At 33.8% G+C, this 13,486-nt stretch overlaps 1 protein-coding gene across 1 annotated transcript; it reads left to right on the top strand.

Moving 5' to 3' along the window:
- The first annotated feature begins 1,290 nt into the window (after positions 1-1,290).
- Positions 1,291-11,218, top strand: LOC131274798 (NKG2-A/NKG2-B type II integral membrane protein-like). Its single transcript, XM_058282791.2, has 6 exons — positions 1,291-1,480; positions 1,829-1,933; positions 2,489-2,542; positions 3,292-3,443; positions 6,656-6,756; positions 7,078-11,218. The coding sequence occupies exons 1-6, from the start codon at positions 1,291-1,293 to the stop codon at positions 7,187-7,189; spliced, it is 714 nt and encodes a 237-aa protein (XP_058138774.1). The 3' UTR covers positions 7,190-11,218.
- The last annotated feature ends 2,268 nt before the right edge of the window (positions 11,219-13,486 follow it).

Genomic DNA, 13,486 nt, shown 5'->3' with positions numbered 1-13,486 from the left:
ATTATGAAATATTTGGATCACTTCTTAAATTATTCTAATTAATTCTTGTGGAGAACTGTCAAATGTATGCACACAATCACACTGGGTATGTTAATCCACAGAATTTAAATGGAAATTGTATAGTCACCATGACAATGAATCATTAATTTTAAATTTCATATTGGTCAAACGTTTGCCATCATATAATAATGCATTCCATTATAATTATTAAGCCTACACTTTATAACTGAGTTCTTAAAGAGGAATTTATTGAATGATGCAAGGCAAAGCATAATTCCTCATCAAAATTGGTTTAAATACATGCAGTTTGGTTTTTAAGAAAATTAGGATGTAATAGCTTCCATAAAATATTAATCTAAACTTCAGGGCCTTTGACTGAATTATTAAAGCAATATAACTAAATGATTGCAAATACTTTCATAAATAAATAAACTTCAATATCTTTGACAACCATAGTATCTCTCTGCAAATTTGAATCCATGATGCCATTCCAAAAAATGCCTGCACATTGATTTGTCATCTTATGGTCCTATATGTTAACATTAAGTCAATTGACTGTTATTTCTATAAAATAGATATCTAGTATGTTTTTTATTTCGGAGGTGGTTCCAATATTCTTAGGGTTGTAAATAAGTTTCGTATGTCATATTATGTTTTTAGAGATGAATAAAATTTCCTCAAAATTTTAAAGAGTTCTCAAAACTTTCCATCAACTCGGTAATAGGAAAAGGACCAAATAAAATATTGTATCTCCTTTAATAAATAAATGAATATCACTAAATCAAAATAATTTAGTGTAGTAAATGAAATGTTTGCTGATTTTCCATTTCTCCCATCTTTAGAGTACTCAGGATTTACATTGTCACTGGATTTCAAAATATCATAAAAGTTAATGGATAAATTTTTCCAAAATAAAACATTAATAGTTAACACATGTGTTTAGCGTTAAAATATTTCAGCATAATCTGAATTTTAAGAAATCAGACTATTCTTATTATTGAACTTCTTTATGCTTCAATAAGTTAGCTTTACCTCACTCTAACCAACAGTATTTTTCAAATGCAGAATATTTTAAGAAATACTTACTATACCATGAAACACTTCTTTAAACCTCTGAGTAATTTAGAACCAGCCTTTAGATTCTTCAACTGAATAATGACCACTATCTTAAGGGCACCTCCACCTGCCCCACTCATTGTGGGTGGACTAGGGATGTGTTATTATACACCATGTATCAACTTAAGTGCAGTTATCATAGAGCAGAGTCTCATTTACCACGGAGCTGCCGAGATGGAGAACGAAACAGTAACCTTCACAGAACTGAACTTGGCCAAGTACACAAAGAGGAAGGAAATCAAACCTAAGGGCACTAATTGCTCCATTTCAGACCCTGAGCAGGAAATAACCTACGTGGTGGAATTAAACCTTCAAAATGCCTCTCAAGGTCCTCAAGGGAACGACAAGAATTCACACAGCAAAGGTAAAACCTTTAATAGAATCTCAATATAAAAGTTCTAGGATGTGCAGATGGGGTGCAGAGGAGAAGGAAATAAAAAGATTATAGACATGGGAGATGAATAGTCAGATTTAGTAAATAAGCTCATTTCTTTTTTCATTTTTGTGCATCAGAAATCAAGGTGTGTGGGTATGGCATTCCAGTATGAATTCTGAAGAGCAATGGTATTTGACTTTTGGAGCATTATATTTCCGGATTTGGATTGTATAATCTGAGAGAAAGATTACCCTGGTGGTTGTGGGTTTGGGGTCCAGCATTTAAGAAGATGATTCTTTGTATCTTTGCCTCTATTTACCCTTTCTCTCTTTGTAGATTTCCCATCATGTCTGGAAAGACTCATTGCTGGGATTCTGGGAATGTTGTGCCTTGTCTTGAAAACCTCTGTAATAACCATGGCTGTCATAGTTATTATTCCATGTAAGTGAGAATTTGAGAGGTCATAAGAAATTTTCATTTTAATGATTTTGAAAATGTCTCTACATATTTCATAAATTAGGATTAAATATAGAATTCTCAGTTTAAAGTATTTATTTGGACTAAATGTGTGTATTAGGGTAAATGTGGAAGGTTATTCATTATTTGTCAAAATATAAACACAGAATGGTTGCAGAGAGTATTTTGGATTCTAAGTCTATACATATATGTATGCAATATGTATGCAGCTCCTGATCTCCACTCTTAAAGACATACTTTGGCAGAAGTAAATTTACTGAAAAAACTTACTGAGAAATACAAATTAATTTTTGACAGTCATTAAACCAAATCCTGTACAAGAGGAGATTTTGGCCCCTTAGGCTCTTGAAATTATTTTCTCCAAGACCTTAATTGATATACGAATTTCCTTTGTAAAATATTTTTATTTTACAGTTGTCTAATTTCTAAATAATACATGAAATTCTAAGCAAGGAAACTAAAACTATTATGATTTATTAATAGCAGTTAATGTCATAAGAATTACAATGATATTTCTAGCTCCTGAAATACAGGAATTGAAAAATTATTCCCTGATGAACAGATCCCAGAAAGGTAAGTAATAAGTTTTAAATTTCTCATATATTGGCCTATGTTACATTTTGTCTGTCTTAGGAAACACAAAAATGATTTTAAAAAGTTATAAAACTGAGCAATAATTTTTCACAAATAAACATTATATAAGGACATTCCTTGTAGTTCAACACTAAGGGTATCCATTTAAAATGAGTTTTGCCAATTTCTTGTAATATTCTACAGCTCTAATATTATAAGAAGCAAACATTTTCTATTCTAATGAAATGGTTGTGTAGTGATTTTCAGGACACATATAGCGTGGATTTTTGGACTGATTGCTTTATATGGGTACATAAACTAGGGGTTAAGCGGCTGACCTTTTCTATATGTGTGTGTGTTTGCATGGGGTGTTTTATACGTGTCAGTCTGTGCGGGTGGACAAAGAAGGTAGGTATATATATGTTTATATATATGCAAATATATCAATTAGTTTTTCTATTTAAAATTCAAATAGGAAAATGGATATAGTTCACTGTTTGAGCACCTGCTTCCCAATACAAGGTCCTGGGTTCAATCCCGAGTACCTAGTATAGGAAAAAAAAAAATGCATTGACTATAGGGAGATATGTATGCGAAATAATGAATGTATTTTTTGTGCTATCAAAAGGAAAGAAGGATAATTTTGTTAAATAAATTTGTCTGGTTGTCTGAGAACAAGAAAGAAAGTAATTGAAAAGCTAAAAAAAAATCCAAATATTTCTGAACAGTAATTCATAGTCTTTCTTCAGCCTCCCATTGTTGGCATTGTCCAAAGGAGTGGTTTACATATTCCAACAATTGTTATTACTTTAGTCCTGAACGAAAAACATGGAATGAGAGTTTGATGGCCTGTGTTTCTAAGAAATCTCATTTATTTTACATGGATACTGAAGAAGAAATGGTAAGATTTTAAGTGTTAGATCTCCAGTCTATTAAGTTTATTTTTTCTCATCCTTTCCTTGTGATGCTGATCTTTCTACATCATTATCTAATTGATGGAGCATAATGTATAAGAAGGATGGTCATTTCTCCATTCTATTCCATGACACCTTTGCCATAAACTAAGTATGTGAGTGTAGATGAGCATGTCTGTGTGTGTGTGTGTGTGCTTGGACATCACTTATATTCCACTGTTCAATATTTTTTGCACCAAGATCACATGGTCAAATTTACTAATATTAAATATTATATTTCTACGTTATATAATTCCTTTGCATTGCCTTCTTCAAGAGTACCATGTTACACTTGGAGTTTTAACTCTCTTCATGAATACATTCTTAAAAATATGCTGTAATTTTAGTGAAATTATATTTAGTCAACAGATAAATCATTGAAATTTGACATGATGCATTAACATATTTTATGCCTTCCTTTATTTTCTCTCATGTCAAATTTATAATTTTGTGTATCTCTTCCATATTTCACTTGATTTGACTCCAGCTATCAGTCCTCTTCTATATTAACTTTTCTGCTGTTGCTAATATATCACACTAAAATTCATTTGTGTACAATGACTGTATATCCACCAATCTTGCAAAAATCACTTTTAAAATCTATAACTTACTTGGGAATTCCTTTGAATTTTCTACGTATACAATTTTATCATCTATGAAAGTGTCTGTCTCCTTTCTTTTTTTCCAATTGAAGTATTTTTAAATTAATTCCTACTGTTTTCTGTATAAGAGGCTGTCCAGTGGAAAGCTGATTAAAAATGTTGATATAGGACATTACGGTCTTATTTAGAAATTTCAGAAGGGTGCATTTCACCATTGAGTGGGTTTGTTGTTGCTTTTGTTGTTATTTTGGTGACAATTCTATATGAATAAGGAAGTTCACTATTTTCTATTTTAACCCATTTTTGAGGTATAATTGATATATAAAGATTTGCACATATTAAAATCATATAATTAATAAGTTTTGAAACATTTTCAAACTATGAAATTATCAGGCAACTACGGGTCTACTTTCTTTACCATGCATTAGACAGAAATTTTTTATAAGCAGGGTAATACAATGCATACACTTTTAGTCTGGATACTTTCATTTGAAGTAATTAATTTGAGTTTCATCCATCTTACAGGGTGCTTCAGCAATGCATTCTCTTTTATGAAACAAATCAAATTTCTTGATATATATTAATAAAGCATACAATTCATTCAAAGGGTACAATCAATGGTATTTGGTATAATAACATTGTTGCATTCATCATTTCCATATTTATTAGAGTATTTTCATTATTTCAATAATAATTATAATAATAAAAAAAAACAGACAAACAAATCCTTCACCTTTCATTCTCTCTATGCTTCCCCTGCTGTACATTGCTACTATTTTGGGTATTCTTGCACATTTTTTTATTTACTTTTTACTTAGCAGCTTTTAAAGATATATTCACAAACCATAGGATCTATCCAAACTGTAAATCAAGAGCTTTTAGTATAATCACAATGTTGTACATTCATCACCACAAAAATTTTAAAACAATTTCATAACTCCAAAATGAAAACCTCCAGATGTACTAACCATCAGCTCTCAATCCCTCTGTCCTTTCTGAGCACTACGTGATCACTAATTTAATTTTATCTTTATGAATTGATTTACATTTCTATTTTATGTAAATAGAATCATACAATATGTAATACATTGTGTCTGGTTGTTATAAAAAAGCATAATAGTGTTTTTTGTTTGATATTAACATTTTTGTATATTAAGATATATTATTAGTTCAGTGTCAAAGAAAAATGGTCTTCTACATGCAATTTTACCCATATTCATATTTCACATGTGATTTTATTGTGCTATACATTCCCAAGTTACATTTTTTAGCTTCCCTCTTAGTTATATACATGACCTTAAACTTCCCTTTGCAACCAGTGTCATATCCTTATAATAGTCCTGCTAATTATGAAAACTATATAGGGCTTTAACTTTTTCAATTCATTTTCAGAGATTAACATACATTGGTTTTACCAATATTGCCCAAGTTAACCCGCAACATTCCATTCCCTAAACTCATTCTATTTTCTAGTGACCTATATTCAAGTTATTAACTCCATAACATTATAGAATGTGTTAATTCATACTAGTGCAATCATACAATAATTCTCCTTTTGTATATGACTTGCTTCACTCAACATAATTTCCTCTAGGTTCTTCCATGTTGTCATATGCTTCTTGACTTCTTACTTATTACAGCTGCATGATAGTCCATCCTGTGTATGGACCACAATTAGTTTCATTTTCATCAGTTGATGGACAACTGGGTTGTTGCCATCTTTTGGCAATTGTGAAAAACACCGCTGTGAATGCTGGTGTGCAGATGTCTGCATTACCTGAGCAAAAGTTCTGTTGCTGGGTTGGAGGTGGGAATTTCCAGGTCTACGTTTCTTTCTTCTTTTGGGTAGAGAAACATGAGATATGCCAGCCTGTATTCCCTTCAGTCTTGGTGTTCCAAAGAATTGTGCCTTTCTCCTTCTGACTTTCAGAGTTGTTTTTTATTTATGTCTTTCTTTGTTTCTAGGCTTTATACTAATACGTAGGAGAGAGTAGCAGGGAAAACTTTACTGTGCCAACTAGTCTGGACCCTTGTTATTCCACAAGTATAGAAGCAGATTAATGTGGGGCTCATTTACTTAAAGAACTGTGTTGGGCCCAGAAAAGAAATTTTGGCCTTCATGTCATTTTTCTCCTCAGTGACAACCTCTTATTTTCTTCAAAAAACCCTAACTCTAAGAAACATAGAAAAACACATTTATTTAGATGTAAAAATGTCAAGGTATCTGAAACTTAAAAATCATTATGTTAATATTGTAAACCTGGTTATTTGCTAACTGACATAAATCTCAATTTTCCCTTTTAACAGTAACATAAGGAAAATAAAATTATAATTAATAAAAATTATGCACTATTTTTAAACAAAATATTAATACTTGGAAAGATTTTGGAAATATGAACAATGTTTTCTAACTTTAGTATAGTCTTATTGTTGGGATAGAACCCAGTACTCTCATTGTGCTTTAAAAATAATGAACATATGAAAGAAAACACTACCTGCATTAAATATATTAATATTAACAATGCATATTTATATGAGATTTCTCTGTTTTTTGATAGTATGTGCTGAGTTCCCTGTCAATAGATTCATGGGTTGGACTTTCTCAAAAAACCATGTTTCATCCTTGGCAATGGATAAATGACTTAATTTTCAAGAAAAAGTAAGATTTTTCTGAATGATGCTTATAGAAAAAGAAAAGCTATAAAAACAAGAAAAGTTCAAAAGAAAAATATTTAAAAATTTGTTTGTATTATATTCATGGAGAAATATATTGAAATTTGTGGCATGAAATGTCAGTGTAAACATTATTTAAGAATGGTATACCCATTGCTCAAAATACCTGGGGCAATTACTAATATTACATGAAAAATATCATTATCCATTCTCACAATATTCTTCCAATACTGTTAGTTGGAAAATAACATTGTTTTATGATTTACTCCTATAAAATGTAACTGAATTATGCATTTTTCCATTACAGAGTGAAAAATCCACCATTTGCTGCATTTAACTGTGCTTTTCTACGTTTAAATGGCTTCCAGGCAGACAGTTGTGTATCTCCAAGACACTTTATTTGTAAGCATGTGTTTTGAAGTTAGAATGCCTGAGTTTTGAAACCTTGTATTGACTTCATATTTCATGAAATGGAGATATTAGACTTGCAAAAGTCTCATAATGCATTCTATTATTTGTTCTAGCAATGATTATGTATTACAATATATGTATTGAAATATAATACATACACACACTAAAAAACAGAAATCATTATTTTACCATTGATGTTTTATGTCAAAGCAAATATACCCTTGTAACCTCAACAAAAGTCAATAATATGAAATATTAGAAAGCCAGCAACTCAGAAGACCCACGCCTGCTAGTTCCCATCCACTTTATCTTGCAAAACTCACAATCTTCTCTTTTTTACACTTTTCATTTGAATTGACTTTGATTTACAGGGTGATAAATCACTTTATTAAGAAACCTAGAGCAGCATTAACATTCCATCCATTTATTGTCTAGCAACGGTTATATTTGTGGAACAATTTGTATGTATATTTTAAAATATAGTTGCATATTGAGGTTACTAAGGATGGATAATGTATATGTATGATATATGATTAACTGAGGGCACAGAGTTCGTCAAGCAGACATGAGATATAAATTGAACAACCAATAAAAATTATAAAAGAAAAATTGAAGAAAAGTATCCAAAGACTGCTGTATAGACACATGTTCTCAGAAAATTGTTTCTCCATACATATTTCCTCAAATTCAGGATATATTCATAAAATAATGCCACAGAGAATTTTCACCATGGCTAATAAAAAGTGTTACAGGTGCACTCTCTTCATTGACTTTAAAAATTTATATAATTGAAACCATACTGCAGGAAGTGTTCCAGGCTTGCTTTCCATTTCATGTATCAGTTTTATATATGTAATGGAAAAAAGATCCTGTATGCTATGATTTCATTCATGTGAAGTTTCCAGAATAGGCCAATCCATATAGATATAAAGTGGATTAGTGGTTGGCAAGGATTGAGGGGAGGTGGGAATGGGAATGACTGTTAATAGAGAAAGGATTTCTCTTAGAGCTGATGAAAATTTTCTGGAACTAGATAATGGTGATGATTGCAAACTCTCTGTGTATATGAAAACCATTGAATTATACAATTTAAAAGGTTGAGTTTTAAGTTATATTAATTTCATCTCAATAATGCTCTAATGAAATATTCTGCAGTGATTTTGCTTAGGATTGCTGTAAACTTTGAAGTAATTTGTAAACATTTCTTTGTTTCATTCAACATAACGTTCACAAGGTTCATCCATATTGTCATATGCATCCTGATTTCATTTCTTGTTACAACTGAATAGTATTCCATTGTGTGTACATACCATGTTTTCTTTATCCATTCCTCACTTGGTGGCCACTTGGGCTGGTTCCATATTTTATCAATTGTGAATAACACTGCTATGAACTTTGGGGTGCAAATGTCATTGGGGTCATTACTTTCAGATCTGAGTATTTGGGGCCATTTATCTCCCAAATCAATTTGATAATTGACTTTTCTATTTATGCAAAGAAATAAAACTGTTGGAATTTTGATTGGGATTGTGTTGAATCTACAAATCAGTTTGGGTAAACTTGACATCCTAATGCTATTTAGACTTCCAGTCTATGGACATGGAATATCCTTACATTTATTTAGGTCTTCTTTGGTTTCTTTTAGCAATGTTTTGTAGTTTTCTGAATACAGCTCTTTTTATGTCCTTGGTTACTTTTATTTATGAGAAGTTGACTTTTTAGTGTCTAAATTAAATGGAACTTTTTTCTCTGAATTCTTCCTCAGAATGCTCTTCAGAAGTGTATAGAAGACCTACTGATTTTAGGATATTATTCTTGTATCCCACCAGTTTCTGAACTCATTGTTTAGTTTTAGTAGTTTTTTGTGGACTTTTCAGGATTTTCTAGATTTAGGATCATATCATGTGAGAATAGTGAAAGTTGCACTTGTTCCTTTCTTATTTGTGTTCCTTATTATTTTTTTCTCTTGACTGATTTCTCTAGAGAGACCCTTTTGCACATTAATGAATAACACTGGTAACATAGTGCATCCCCGTCGTGTTCCCGATCTCAGTGGGAAAGCTTTCAGTCTTTCACCATTGACTACAGTGTTAGTCGTGGGTTTATCATTGATCCACTTTGTCAGGTGGAGAAAGCTTCCTTCTATTCCAATTTTGGAGTGTTTTCACAAGAAATGATTCTTTATTTTATTAAATGTCTTTTCTGTGACCATCGAGAAGATCATGTGACTTTTTCTTCTTCAATTTAGTACTGTAGTTTATTACAATAATTGATTTTCTTGTGTTGAACCACCCTTGCAGACCTGGGGAAAAACCACTTGATAGTCGTGTATAATTCTTTCATATGCTTTTGGATTCTCTTTGCAAGTATTTTGGTGAGTGTGAAAATTTTTTTACCTATTAGAGAAATTGTTCTGTAATTTTCTTCCATAGTATCTTTCTCTGGTTTACTATTAGGGTAATGTTGGCTTCATCAAATGAGTTTGCTGTCATTCTTTCCTGTTCAATTTTTCGTAAGGGCTTGAGCAAGAATGGTATTAGATCATATTTGAATGATTGTTAAAAATTCACCTGAGAAGACATTGGGTGCTGAGCTTTTCATTTTTTGGGGGTTTTTGATGATGGTTTCAATCTCTTTTAGTGAATGGCATGTTGTGATTCCTATTTCTTGTAGGGTCAGTGTAGGTTGTTCATGTGTTCCTAGGAACTTGTCCATTTAGTCTTCATTGTTTACTTTGTTGACATACAGTTGGTCATGGTATCCACTTATGATCTCTCTTAGTTTTCCAAGGCCAATGACGATGTCACCTCTCTCATTTCTGATTTTATTTATATGGTGCTTCTCTTTTTTTCATTGTCAGTTTAGCTATGAATTTGGATATTTTGTTGATCTTCTTGATAAACCAACTTTTGTTTTTGTTGACTTTATTTTTTGTTGTTGTTGCTGTTATTGTTCACAATTTAATTTTATTTCTGCACTGATCTCTATTATTTCTTTCCTCTGGCTTGGTTTAGGATAAATTTGCTATTCTCCTTCAGTTCTTCCCAATGTGTAGTTACGTCTTCAGTTTTAGCCCTTACTTCTTTATTTAATTTTTTGTAATTTTTAAGGAAACTTTGGATTATATACCTTTTACATAAAAATATAGGGGATTTTCATACGCCCTACTTCCAACCCCTCCCACACTTTCCCGCATTAAAACATCTTTCATTGCTTGGATACATTTGTTAAATTGATGACCATATGTTGAAGCATTGCTACTAAATATCACTATAGTTTATATCATGCCAGTTGAGCACTGAATCTCAGCAGCATCACAACACCAATGGTCCAGTTCATCAGACTCACCCAGGACAACTAAAAAAATGATGATGATGTGCAGTGGCCATCCCCATAAACAGAAAGTATCTACAATGGCAAGCAAGATAATTCCATCCACCTGTCCCATGGGATCTCATCCCCCTCTCAGTAAGGAACAGAGCGGCATCATAACCATCCCCAAATCCTCAAGTTCGAGGAATGAGCAAATATAAGGAGGGAATGCAACTATGGGCAAAAGTAGACTTATTATTATTTTAGCAATGGATGATCTTGTATCATTGATATAAACGCAGAGGTAACCAGAGATTCTGAAATGAGGAAGAGGGAAAAAAGGTGCATCATTGGACATTGGAATTGTTCTGCACGACATTGCAATCATGGATACATTGCAATGATTGATACATTTTTCAAAACCTATAAATATGTGTGGTGCAGTCTGTAATGCAGTCTGTTGACCATGGTGAGTAGCAATGCTTTAGTATGTGCTCATCAAGTCTAACGAATGTGCCTCACTAGAGTAAGATGTTCGTGGGGAAAAGGTGGTCTATATGGGAATCCCCCTAAATCTCACTGTATCTTTTATGTAAATTGTATCTTCCTTAAAAATAAAATAAAATATAATTTTAAATAAGAGTTCTGGAGGCCATTATCTCACAGTAATTATTAATAAATGCATTCTTAAATAGCTCATTAAGTATTAAAATCCAACAAAGCAACCTTGTTTCCTGAGACAATTATTTCAGTCAATTTGGGTACTGTTTTGTTGTCTTGACTTTTTCTGAGCTCCTGTCTCTCATTGGTAATCAGATAATATCGTTATTTCAACAGATTTCATTCTTTCACGTTTGTCAATTTTTATAGCTGTAGATTCTCTGTTGCTTCCATGGAGACCATTTCTGAGATTCTGATCATCAACAATTTAAAATTAATAATCATTGTGGCTATCATAGAGTCATAATAATTCTTGTTAAGTAAACCATTGGGACAACATATGGAATCTGTGCCAGAAGAATCCGGATCTGAGTGGCTCTGCTTTAATTTGTCAAAGACCTGCCAATGCAAAGTGCCAGAAATAGTTTGGCTTTTACACAGTGGATTTATTTGGGGAAAAAGTTTACACCTCCAAGGATGTGCGATGTCCAAACCAGGGCACCAATAGAGGTGCTTTCTCATTAAAGTCCCCTACTGTTGGTGCTGGCACTGTAGCCATGTGGGGAAGCAAGATGGCTGCTGAGCTCTGCCGAGGTCTCACCTTTCCCTCCAGGCTTACCATCTCCTCTTCTTATTTTTTTCTTTTTTTTCTCTTTTGTCTTTATTTATTTTTTTAATGTTACATTCAAAATATATGAGGTCCCCATATACTCCCCAGCCCCCCACCTCACACTCCCCAATAACAACAACCTCCTCCAACATCATGATACATTTGTTGCACTTGGTGAATACTCTCTGAGCACGCTGCACCTCATGGTCAATGGTCCACACCATAGCCCACACTCTTCCACTGTCCACCCAGTGGGCCATGGGAGGACATACAATGTCCCGTAATTGTCCTGCAGCACCACCTAGGACAACTCCAAGTCCCGAAAATGCCCCCACATCTCACCTCTTCTCCCATTCCCTAACCCCAACAAATACCATGGCCACTTTCTCCACACCAATGTCACATTTTCTTCGATTACTAATCAGAATAGTTCATGAATAGAATATCAGTAAGTCCACTCTAATCCACACTCTATTCCTCCATCCTGTGGACCCTCCAATGTTTGTGTCCACTCCACATCTATATCAAGAGGGGCTTAGATTCCACATGGATGCTGGAGGCAATCCTCCTGCTTTCAGTTGTAGGCACTCTTGACTCCCGGTGTGGTGGTTGACCTTCTTCACCTCCATGTTAGCTGAGTGGGATAAGACCAATAAACCAGAGTGTAGGAGTTACAAATCTGTTGAGGCTCAGGGCCTGGTTATCACATGGTCAGTCCAGAGATTCAGGTCTCCTGAGTATACACTAAACTCCAGTGCCAGCTACAGATCTGGTAAAAGTAACAGGAGAGGCTTATGAACAAAGATCCAATCTGAGTCCAGCAGCATCACACAGAAACACAAACTCCAAAGTAAGGCCAACTGACATGGCACTGAAGTCCATCTGCCATGACCATAGAACCTGTAGGTCTCTGTATCTCTCAGAGGAACCATAACCTGAGGTTGTATCTAATTTATCTATCTCTGGGACTCTGCTGAGGTGTGATTAAGGGTGACCCCTCTGATAACCTCCTGGCTCTTTTTGGAGACTCACAGCCTCTTGAACTGCTTTGTGGGCTCAGTCATTCTCAGACTCTGAGGGATTCTCTTTTCCTACTATACTCTCTTTCACACATTGCAGAATCAAGTATGCTGGCTTCCATTTCCTCTGAGTCTGTCTGTGTTATTCCATTTATATAAGACCCAGAAGGGCATGGAGCCTCAAACTGATGAACACTAATCAAAAGCCCTCAGTCAAACTCAAGAAGTATCTAATCAATGGCCACTCTTCTAAATGTAATGCAGTCAAAGGAACAGGCTAGTTTTAAAAAAACATTTCTTTGTTTGGGATTCATAAGAAAAATTTCCGACTGCCACAGCCCTGTCTTTTTATTTTTTTAAAGATAATTTTCTTTTTTATATAAGTGCATTTTATAATTGAGTTGTGGGTTGGTTTATGTTGCATCATGGGAAATCAGGCTCAGGCACAGCAGACACCTAGGGCAAGTGACCACTTTATTGCTGACACAGTACAAAGGGTCCAAAAGAGCTGGGAAGAGCTCCCAGCATGGCTGGTCAGGTTGGTGGAGGACAGTCTGCACAACCTACTTTACGTCCGAGGGAAGTTACAAAAATGTGCTGCCAACGGTGATCTCCTTGTAAGATTCCTGGAGAGGGAACCCTGCCTCTCAGAGTTCCTGCCTCATTAGCATCTGGAGCTGCTTGCTCCTAAGCATTCAGGTTTA

This window comes from Dasypus novemcinctus, chromosome 20 (assembly GCF_030445035.2).
Source record: "Dasypus novemcinctus isolate mDasNov1 chromosome 20, mDasNov1.1.hap2, whole genome shotgun sequence".
NCBI lineage: Eukaryota > Metazoa > Chordata > Mammalia > Cingulata > Dasypodidae > Dasypus > Dasypus novemcinctus.
The sequence above is the reverse complement of the archived record's forward strand: the minus strand, read 5'-3'. Positions and strand labels throughout refer to the sequence as shown.

Bases quoted from the DNA above. Each gene is read 5' to 3' on its own strand.
- LOC131274798 (XM_058282791.2), top strand. From the start codon at position 1,291: ATGGAGAACGAAACAGTAACCTTCACAGAACTGAACTTGGCCAAGTAC. The intron at 1,481-1,828 runs GTAAAACCTTTA...CTCTCTTTGTAG, and splicing joins CAAGAATTCACACAGCAAAG to ATTTCCCATCATGTCTGGAA. The intron at 6,757-7,077 runs GTAAGATTTTTC...TTTCCATTACAG, and splicing joins GACTTAATTTTCAAGAAAAA to AGTGAAAAATCCACCATTTG.